This window comes from Wolffia australiana, chromosome 7 (genome assembly GCF_029677425.1).
Source record: "Wolffia australiana isolate 7733 chromosome 7, ASM2967742v1".
In the NCBI taxonomy this organism is placed as follows: Eukaryota; Viridiplantae; Streptophyta; class Magnoliopsida; order Alismatales; family Araceae; genus Wolffia; species Wolffia australiana.
This window is the reverse complement of record NC_135841.1, coordinates 10,914,694-10,926,148: the sequence shown is the minus strand read 5'-3', so window position 1 is coordinate 10,926,148 and position 11,455 is coordinate 10,914,694. Positions and strand designations below refer to the sequence as shown.

The 11,455-nt window shown below is 40.9% G+C and overlaps 1 protein-coding gene across 1 annotated transcript; it reads left to right on the top strand.

Moving 5' to 3' along the window:
• The first annotated feature begins 1,161 nt into the window (after positions 1-1,161).
• LOC144705277 (uncharacterized) lies at positions 1,162-6,148 on the top strand. The gene is made up of 2 exons (XM_078577875.1): positions 1,162-4,225; positions 5,658-6,148. Exons 1-2 carry the CDS (start codon positions 1,681-1,683, stop codon positions 6,005-6,007), a joined length of 2,895 nt encoding a protein of 964 aa, XP_078434001.1. The 5' UTR covers positions 1,162-1,680; the 3' UTR covers positions 6,008-6,148.
• The last annotated feature ends 5,307 nt before the right edge of the window (positions 6,149-11,455 follow it).

The window sequence follows — 11,455 nt, the reverse complement described above, 5'->3', positions numbered from 1 at the left end:
GAGAGAGAGAGAGAGAGAGGAGAGAGAGAGAGAGGAGAGAAAGAGAGAGAGAGAGAGAGAGAGAGAGAGAGAGAGAGAGAGGAAAGAGAGTGAGAGGAGAGGGGAGAGAGAGAGAGAGAGAGGAGGAAGAAATGAGGAGAGAGAGAGAGAAGAGAGAGAGGGGAGAGGGGAGAGAGAGAGAGAGAGAGAGGAGGAGAGAGAGGGAGAGAGAGAGAGAGACTGAGAGAGATAGAGAGAGGGAGAGAGAGAGAGAGAGAGAGATAGAGAGAGAGACTGAGAGAGAGAGAGAGAGAGAGTGATAGAGAGAGAGATTGATAGAGAGAGAGAGAGAGAGAGAGAGAGAGAGAGAGAGAGAGAGAGAGAGAGAGAGAGAGAGAGAGAGAGAGAGAGAGAGAGAGAGAGAGAGAGAGAGAGAGAGAGAGAGAGAGAGAGAGAGAGAGAGAGAGAGAGAGAGAGAGAGAGAGAGAGAGAGAGAGAGAGAGAGAGAGAGAGAGAGAGAGCGAGAAAGAGGGAGAGAGAGAGAGAGAGAGAGAGAGAGAGAGAGAGAGAGAGAGAGAGAGAGAGAGAGAGAGAGAGAGAGAGAGAGAGAGAGAGAGAGAGAGAGAGAGAGAGAGAGAGAGAGAGAGAGAGAGGAGGAGGGAGAGAGGGGAGAGAGGAGGAGAGAGAGAGGAGGAGAGAGAGAGAGGAGGGGAGAGAGAGAGGAGGGAGAGGAGGGGAGAGAGAGAGGGAGAGAGAGGAGGAGGGGAGAGAGAGGAGAGAAAGAGGAGGGAGGGAGAGAGGGAGAAAGAGAGGGGAGAGAGGGAGAGAGAGAGGGGAAGAGGGAGAGAGAGAGGGGAGAGGAGAGAGAGAGGGGAGAGAGGGAGAGAGAGAGAGGGAGAGGGAGGGGGAGAGAGGGCGGGAGAGAGCGAGAGGGAGAGAGAGAGGGGGAGAGAGAGAGAGAGAGAGAGAGAGAGAGAGAGAGAGAGAGAGAGAGAGGAAGAGAGGGGAGAGGGAGAGGGGGGGAGAGAGGGAGAGAGAGAGGGGGGGAGAGAGAGAGGGAGAGGGGGGGGGGAGGGGGAGGGGGAGGGGGGGGGAGAGAGAGGGAGGGAGAGAGAGGAAGAGAGAGAGGGAGGGGGAGAGAGAGGCAGGGGGAGAGAGAGGGGGGGAGAGAGAGAGGATGAGAGGGGGGGAGAGAGAGAAGACTAGAAGAAGAAGAAGAAGAAGAAGAAGAAATGCTGCCCAATAATTGTCGACTTTGACGTGGATAGGTCAATCATATTTGCCAATATGGGTGGTCGACGGTCAGGATTGCACGATCCACTGATACGCTCCACTTCGACAAGACCCATGAACCCGGCCAACTAGAAAAGCGGACAGTGCGCCCTCTCAAACTTCCGCTTAAGTTCATCCAAGCACCCCACGTGGCGCAAATCGACAAGAACATCCAGGAATAGACTGCACAAGTTTCGGCTATGGCGCACCTAGGAAACACTGGACACCCACGGGACTCTCCTTCATCACCCTCCAAGAACTATAGTCATCAAACACATTTATAATTTTTTTTAACTCAACACTATAAGCAGTTATCTTTTCAGCTTTATGTGCACTCAGACAGGCAACATCGCCACCTTTTTCAACTCTCCGGAACTCCTCTTCCTGTTCATCTTACCATGAACCCACGTTCAGAAGGTGCATGTTTCCATGAACCCACGATCTCTTCCTCGAAATCGTAAGATTTGGGCAGTCTTCTACATTCTCCCCACCCCAAGACTTCAATCTGGTTGTTCTTCAATGGCGACGTCTATCTTCGTCTTCCTTCTACTCTGGGCTTTCACTTGGCCTGTCCTGGGAGATCTGAGACGACAAACCGAGGAGATAACGACGCTGATGAAGTTCAAAGCAGCGCTCGTCGACCCATTCGATCGTTTGGGAAACTGGGCCGACTCCGCTGACTCTCCCTGCGGTTTTTATGGCGTCACCTGCGATGGAATCTCCGGCGGCGTCACCGGAATATTCCTCGAGAACTCGTCCCTCTCCGGCGAGATCGACCCCTCTCTTTGCCGTCTCAGAAGCCTCAACTCTCTCTTCCTCGGCCGGAATAATCTCACTGGCGCCCTCTCCCTTGCAGACTGCTACCATCTTCAGTTCCTCAATCTCTCCATGAACAGTTTAACCGGGTCGTTGCCGGATCTTACATCGCTTACAAACCTCAGAGTTCTCGATCTCTCGACGAACTTCTTCAGCGGGAAGTTCCCTTCATGGGTGGGAAATCTCTCCGGGCTGACTTCGTTAGGCCTGGGAGAGAACGATTTTGATCGATGTCCCATCCCAGAAGAGATCGGCCGACTGAAGAACTTGAGCTGGCTGTTCTTGGGCCAGTGCAATCTATCCGGGCCGATCCCTTTCTCTCTCTTCCACTTGTACGAGCTCGAGACTTTCGACCTCTCTCGTAATCACCTCTCCGGCAAGCTTCCCCGCCTTATCTCTGCTCTGTCTGGCCTGGAAAAGCTCGAGCTCTACAGCAATAACTTCAGCGGGGAGTTACCCTCCGAACTCGGCAGCCTTACTCGTCTCTCCGAGTTCGACGTCTCGCAGAACTCGTTCTCGGGGGAGCTGCCCTCCGAGATTTCCAGTCTTTCGAACTTGAAGATCTTCCATGTCTATCTGAACAACTTCCATGGCGAGCTTCCTCGGGGTTTTGGAGAGTGGCGGCTCCTCACGTCGTTCTCTGTCTACGGCAACAACTTCTGGGGAGAATTCCCGGTCAGTCTGGGCCGCTCGTCGCCTCTGGATACCGTCGACATCTCTGAGAACAGCTTCACCGGCCCGTTCCCGAGGTTTCTGTGCAAGAACAAAAGTCTCAAGTTCTTGCTTGCGCTGGACAATAGCTTCTCCGGCGAGCTTCCGGCGGAGTACGGTGACTGCAAAACGCTAGTAAGGTTAAGGGTCAGCCGGAATAAGTTGACAGGGAGAGTGCCTGCTAAGGTTTGGGGGCTGCCCCTGGCTGCCGTCATCGATCTTTCCTACAACGACTTCACCGGCGGTATATCTCCTTTAATCGGGCAATCTTCTCGTCTGAATCTACTTAGCGTTGAGAGAAACCGCTTCTCCGGCGAGATTCCAGCCGAGATCGGTAATCTGACGGCTCTGCAGAAGCTCTTCGCAGCTGATAACTCGTTCCAAGGCAAGATTCCTTCTCAAATCGGAGAACTGACTCGGTTGACGTCGCTCCACCTTGAAGGGAATTCTCTCTCTGGTGCAATCCCGCTTGAGCTGGGGGCTTGCGAGAGCTTGGTTGACTTGGATCTCTCCAGGAACTCTCTCAGCGGCGAGATTCCGGAGAGCTTGTCTTCCATGGCGTCTCTAAACTCCCTGAATCTTTCAAGAAACAGGCTTGCCGGCCGGATCCCTGTTGGGCTTGCCCTGCTCAAGCTGAGCTCCTTGGACTTATCTGATAACCAGTTATCCGGGCTGATTCCTCCCGGCCTTTTGTTTATCGCCGGAGATGGCGCTTTCTCCGGCAACCCCGGGCTGTGTAACTTCGACCACGGTCGCAAAAGAGATACGAGCAGATATATTTTGCTTACGGCATCCCTCGTTATGATCATCTTGATCGTCCTCTTCCTCGCGCTAGTCTTCCGCGTTGCACGTCACTCCAAGGAAGCCGACGTGGAAGATCACCATTGGAGGATGGAGAGGTTTCTCCCGACGGAGTTTAACGAGGAGGAGCTCGGCAGCTTGAAGGAGGAGAATCTGATCGGAAGCGGCGGCGCCGCCAGAGTTTATCGGCTGGATCCAAAGAACGGTGGCGCTTCGGTGGCCGTGAAGCAGCTCAGGAGGCGGCTTGATTTTCAGGAGTTGGATTCCGAGATGGAGATTCTTGGTAGGGTGAAGCATAAGAACATCGTGAAGTTCTACGCCTGCGTTTTCAAAGGGGAGTCGGTGTTTCTCGTGTTGGAGTACATGTCCAATGGGAATCTGCGAGAGGCGCTTTGTGGGGATTCCGGCAGTAGAAAGACGACGCTGGATTGGAGGCAGAGGTATAGGATTGCACTCGGCGCTGCCAAGGGGATGATGTATCTGCACCATGACTGTTCTCCGGCCATCATACATAGGGATATAAAGTCCTCGAACATCCTTCTTGATGATGATTACGAGCCCAAGATCGCAGATTTCGGCATCTCTACGCTCTCCGGCGGTTCCCACTCCGCACCCTTTGCCGGCACTCTTGGATACATGGCTCCAGGTGATCCATTGCTACACTAAACTCTCTCTCTCTCTCTCTCTCCCACAATCTATTTCTATCTCTCTCTCTCGATCTCTTTCTCTCTCGATCTCTTTCTCGCTCGCTCTCTTTCTCTCTCCTCTCTCTCTCTTCTTCTATTTCTCCCTACCTCTCTCTCTCTCTCTAAATACATTCATATATCTATACATCCGACTCAAATTTTTTCTATCTATTTATCTGTATATCTATTTATTCACTTATCTATCAATATATTTTTACGTATAGATATTTATCTATTAATCTGGAATATATCTATACATCTGTCTACCTATGTATTTACCTATCCATCTATCCATCATTCTTTCTAATCTATCTATCCACCCGTCTATTTACCTATCCATCAATTCATCAAGCTTTTTATCTATCAATCAATCAATCAATCAATCAATCAATCAATCAATCTATCTATCTATCTATCCATTTATTTATCTATCCATCAATCCATGAAGCTTTTTATCTACCTATCCTTTCATCTCTTTACTTATCCACATCTATTTAGATATATAGATACATACTGACGAATATATAGATACTTATCAATCAATGTCGCTTTATATCTATATATCAGTCTATATTGTTGAGGAAGGAGTTCCAAACTCGGCTCTCGACGATGACTCAAGTTAGGACCTAATTAAGATTAGTTAGTAAAATGAATCTATACTCTATATACTCGTTAGAGGTTTAGAAGATAGGGTCCAATATAAGTTCAAACATAGTTAGGATTCAACATAGTTAGGACACACAATGGACGGCCAGGATTAGATTTGAAAGGATTATAACGGTCAAGATTATAACCGTTATACATAATGGGTCCACGGCACCGATCGACGGCTACGATCGGTGCACCCATCTCATTATAACGGCACAGATTTAATCTAAACAAAACGTTGTTTGAAAGTACACCGATACCAAATCAACGGTCACGATCGGTGCACTCATTCTATTATAACGGACTAGATTGAATCTGTTATTTTAAAAGAATATATCCGTTGTAAACTGTTACAACGGATTTATCTACATAAACGGTAACTTCTAATTCTAGACAATACGACTATTATAAGAATACAACAAATTGTAACTCAATGTACGGGGAAATACAACGATCTTAAGGCCATTGCCTGTGTCCTCTCTTTCTTCTTCTTCTCTCTTCTTTACTTCTTCTTCTTCTTCTTCTTGCTACCGTCAAGAATCAAGATTCTCAACATATATATCTAGACATAGGGCGATCAATCCACAGATCCGTTTATCTACCTATAACTACGGTTAGATGTTTACATATCTATCCATACATTTGTCCATCTTTCTCTCCTTCCATCCGTCAATCTTTGCACTGATCGATGCATCTACACATATCAACATGACCGTCACATCTGCGAGTTTGGGCATGTCTCAGAGCTCGCCTACTCGAAGAAGGCAACGGAGAAGAGCGACGTCTACAGTTTCGGGGTGGTGTTGATGGAACTGGTGACGGGAAGAGGCAGCGGAGAAGAAGAAGACGTTGTTAGCTGGGTTTCCACCCTCGTGGCGGGGGGCAAAGCGATGGCAGTTCTGGATCGCAGAGTTGCGGGGGAAGATTTGAACAGCATGATCCAGGTCTTGAAGGTGGCCACTCTCTGCACTACAAAGCTGCCTTCTCTCCGACCCACGATGAGAGAAGTCGTTGCTTTGCTTACTGACGCCGCCCCTACGCACCACTGCGGCAGCCGTGGACTTTGTGGCCCAGAGCTCGTCTCTCGCGACTAAGTCCCTTCTTTGTAAATTCTATTTTATCATTATCTCTCTCACTCAGTCATGAAATCAACTAGATCATCATAAATCAAGAAGTTCACGCAGTCATGGAATCAACTAGATCATCAGATTATAAGTTCATTCCATACCTGACATGACCTTAATAGTGTTATGTACACTCTCATTATGAGGTATATGGGGTCATTCGATCGCATCTAAATATATACTATGTTTACATATGGATTCCATATGTTGTGGCATTCTATTTAGTCTTAGTATTCAGTGTAATTTAACCTTCTTTTGACATATCAATCTTTATTTGGATACATATTAACTTCTTTTGTCATTTATTGAATCAATAAATCAGTTTGATTGTACATGTTTAAGATTTATATATATTTAATTTGGAATTTAATATTATTTTATTAAAAATATAATTTTCATTTTCCTATTATTTCTATATATTTTTGACATTAACATTTTCATATTATCGCTTTGGATAACTCAAATCAAACCAATTTGATGTCTTCCTCAAACCTATATTTGATAGAAATACTCAAAGACTCCACTTTTTCATATATTCCATATATTACACTAGACATATATCATAGCCCTGGCATATGATTTACTTTAAAGATGCCTTGATGATGAAATGGTAGACACACGAGACTTAAGATATCATGCTAAGGAGTGTGGAGGTTCGAATCTTCTTCAAGGCATAATATTGAGAGTGCTTATTGAATGAGAGATTCTTCAAGACATAAGTACATACGTACACACACCCCCAGACATGTGATACCATGATATGTGTACCATACATTCCATGCATTTTATAGGATTTCAGACATCAAGATCATAAATTTATCATGTTAGTTACCAACATATTTTCATATTCATGAAATTTGACTGCATATTTTTTGCATATTATGAACATTTTAATTAACCCTGATTAACTTCAAAGAGATCCTTCATTTTTAGAACCAAAGAATTGTAGTTCCTGAGGGGAATAAAATTTAGGACATGAACTAGGATGAATACCGGGCTGGAGCATTTTTTGAAACTAAGTCATTTGCCTAATATGCTAATAGATGTGAATTTTTGGTTTTTGAAATTTCAAAGGAAAAATCAGACTAGTTTGAGTCAACTTGGCCCATCCATTCAGCTGTAAACTACCTTTTATAAGAGGGCAAAAAATCATAAGGAGAAGCCTTAAATCAATGAGAAAAGGCGCAAAAAAAGCAAGAAAAGAGAATACAATTGCTAATTAGTGTTTAAGTAACTATCCTCTATATATAAACACCTTATTTTGTTCTTCTTTTCTCCCTATGGATTGAACCAGTCCAATGTTGATAAGTAAAAAATTGAGGGGTTTTACTGTTGCATTTTGGAGGCTTAGATCTGGATGAATAACTCAAAATGATTCACAATGGAAGAGTTGAACATTATTGTAGTGACATCAACAAATTAGGAAATGAATAACCTTAGCACATATTGCATCTGTGATTTCTTGGATCCTCGAGTAAGAAGAGTCGAGCTGATCATATGTGCAACCTATCGATGTATCCACGCTGTCCATGGCACATCTAATCTCCTCCTTTGCCTTGACGAGCTCCATTCATCCTCCGTCAACATTGTTATGCCATCCTGGTCGTATCGAAAGTGGATTGAAGTTGTGGGGAGAATGGAGAAGAAGGGGAAGGCCCTGAAAAATTTTGGCCTGCGTAAATATCTTTAAGGACTTCCCTTAATTTGAAATAGTGGGTATGTTTCATAAAAAACTCCCGAACTTAAATATATATTTTGACGTCCAAAAGGCCACTAGCTTGTGACCCTTTAGGCTCATGTATGGGTTTAGTAGATGACTCTAGAAGCCCAATAAACTTTCTTGGCCTTCCAAATTAATTAACTATGTTATTAAATAGATGAATTAATATTGTATCAATTTAATCTAATCAATAGGTTGAGTCTCCAACCATGGGCTGCCAAGCTACACCTTGTGCTCTAGAAGATACAAAAGAGTGTATATCGACTCACTCATGCAACCTGTTCATCATCGGTTACCGTGTACGTATAGTCCCTCATCCACTTGACACTCCTAGGATGACTTAGGGTATGATCAACTGTCAAACCCTAATCAGTCATCCAAGTTAGTATTGATGTATTAAAAAATTATTGAAGAACTCTTCTTCGATAGTTCACTACCTTCGCACAAGACTTGATTGCATCGTCTTTCTTGGGCTGTCTCCTATTATGTTGAGAGTGGATGATCCCATCTTGACCATTCAATCATCTTCGTGAACTTCTTGATGCATCCAAACTAAGGTGTTTTAGAACCCCATAATTAGAGACTTGTAGGTCATAGTCAAATCTCAACTATACATCCACAAGACGTCTTTGGTGTCTTACGTCTAAGGACCACTTACACAACCATGACATGAATCAAACTAAGGTATTCAGATGGATCAATTCAGCAAATAATTTCCACTAAAGAACACCCACAATCTATCCTTTGTATCTCCAAACTAATGGTTACAAGACCGACCATACTCATCATATGAGTGAGGCTAGACAATGCTATTCTACTGGGATAAGTTGATGTCATTCTTGAGTATCCTTCAAATAAGAATATTTAGAACACATACTTAAAGACTAGTCGTCTCTGTATTACGATCTCATCATAATTCACTAATTCCAATCATGTATTCATGGACTTTATGATAAGCATGACACATCCATTATAATGAATATGTTATATTAATGAACATGGAACAAGATACAGAATGTGTGATTGTCTTGAAGACTGCATATATTTCCATTGTTTAACCTCAAATTTTAACTTAGACAGACACTAATATCCTTGTGCTATATTTTATAATTTTATAAAATTTTAAAAAAAACGTTAAGGTTTAATTCATCTTAGTAAAATGCCTAAGTCTGTGTTACAATCAATGTTTAAAGTGAATTATGCCAACTCAACCTTTAGTCATTGGTTTTAAATTTCAAAACTATTTATTGAATCCAAAATAATGTATATGAAGATAACTGAATTCATATTGCTGAAACTATGAAACTGACACATGCATTGGATGATTATCTTCATGTACATACAGAATTGTGAGGTTTTACCATCTGGTCAAATGATAGTCAGGTCAAATATTTAAGGTCATCAGAATCCATTTGGCTTGTATAAGAACATAAAGGTCAACATGAACTTATCCATATACCTTAGATATTTATGTTTGAATTAATGGATTATTTTATGAGAGAGTAAAAATATATATATTTATAATATTATGAAGAAGATGATTTTAAATATCTAAAATAGTTGTTTAGGAATTTATGATGTTAAGTTTATGAAGGATTATTGTGTTTTATTTTATATCTCAGATTACAAATATTTCAATTATGAGGTTGTTAAAATCGAGGAATTTCCCCTTTCAATTTTGAATCCCACATAAGCAGATCTAGCCCTAATTTCAGATTAGCTCGTCTCCATTAAGCATCAGATTTGACCTTTTGAAAAAGTCACGAATTATTTTTGAGAAAAGTTTCAACATTAAATTTTTATCTTCATCCCAGATTCACAGGATCTGGAATCATGTTTATTGGTGAAGTTATGAAGAATTTAAAAGGAGAGAAAGGCTATACCATAGAGATTTTGCTTTCAGCAATCTTGGTTGAAATACCATCATTTGGAGACTTATGCTAATATTTTTTTAATTTTTATTGAACATACATATTATTTTTAACATCCATTTGATCCATAATTTAAAAAATACAAGGATTACAATACATGTCCCAATATTCTTATCATTAGTGACCTTAAACTCAAGATCATCATTTGGATATTTTTGCTAATATTTTTTTATTGAAAGAAGATTTATTTTTGACATTCACAGATCACTTATAATCGTTCTATTTGGTGTATAATTAAAGAAGTTACATGGGAAAAAACAGAGCATTACAAAATGACAGATAAAAGAAAAAAGATAACTTCAGAGATAATTTAGCGGATTTTCACTCAAATAATCATCATTAAAAAAAGTAATATTTATTTTTCAAGGTTCTTCTCATTCTGTGAAAATTTTATTTTTTGTGAACTAATTTGAAAATTTTAGGCAAGAGGAAGCATCTGAAAGCGATCCGATGATATTGCAAACTAAAAATATTAACTTATGAGAATCTTGAGCTGGAAGTGAATTTTACCATCAAAATATTAAATACATATCAAAATAAGTGAGGAGATATGTATAACAAGAAGAGAATAACAGAAGAAAGAGACAGATTAAAGCATATTTTAAAACTTGATTGAATATTCAACATATTTTCCATTGAAATATATTCAATGATTTTTTCTTATTGAAGATACTTAAATACAAATTTTGTTGAAATATATATTTATATCTTGGGGTATTTGGATTAAATAAATATGGAAACATTAAATGTATCCCAGTAGAATTTGTGGATCAGGTAGGTGAAGGATTTGGGGGTTGGAGAAGAGAATGCTTTGGTGGCCGAGTCAAAGAAGGTCAAGGATCATCTCTTTGCGAAAAGCTTTAGGGGTTGAGGACAAAAGATGGCTAGTTGAAGTTCATCTCTTTGATGGGTAGTTAATGTTCCACTTTCTTCCTAAGTACTAAAAGGAATGATAAAAAAAGATTCACCATAGTACGGCCAATTTAACCCATTTAAACCAGTTTTATATAAACACCCCTATACATTTTTGGGCGAAGAGATGAATAATTTTGGAATTAAATGTACCATGTGAGTTCCATAACTCATTACATTATGAATATTATTGAATTTTGAGAAAAAAGTAATGTGAACAGACCAAATGGTTCATACATGAGCTTAAAGTTCATAAACTGATTTCATGTTTATCTTTTTTTTATTTGGTTAACAGTGTTGGTCTGGCCAGCCTAATGACTTAGTGAATAATTTTCTTGATAGGATGAGTAATAAAATTAAATTTATTTAATCAAACAATATATAATTAATGTTGATAGAATAACACCATTATCTATAGTTAACAGTGTTGTGATTTTGAATCAGAGAATTAATCACACCAATTTAATTACCAAATTAATAAGTAGGCTAGAGATACTCCTTGGATGTCAATGATGGGCCATGGACATATGGATGCCTAGGGTATCACACTGGTTGTCCATGGAATTAATTAAACACCCTTATCAAAATTTTGACCACTCAGATTCCACTCTAGAGGGAGGAAATTCTTATTTCAAATCAGGAGTTATCATATAATGAAAAAATGCATAAAATGGCAGTGAAAGGATTAGGGAAAATAACTTTAGCTATATTAGTAATTTAACCTATGCATAAAACCTTTTCTAGTCTGGTGACATGACAATAGTTCTTGCAGAATCCTGGTTGGTACATATGGTGAAGGTTTTTTTATAAAATGATGTTTCTTTGTGTTTCAAATTTTCCTTCTATAACTAAAAT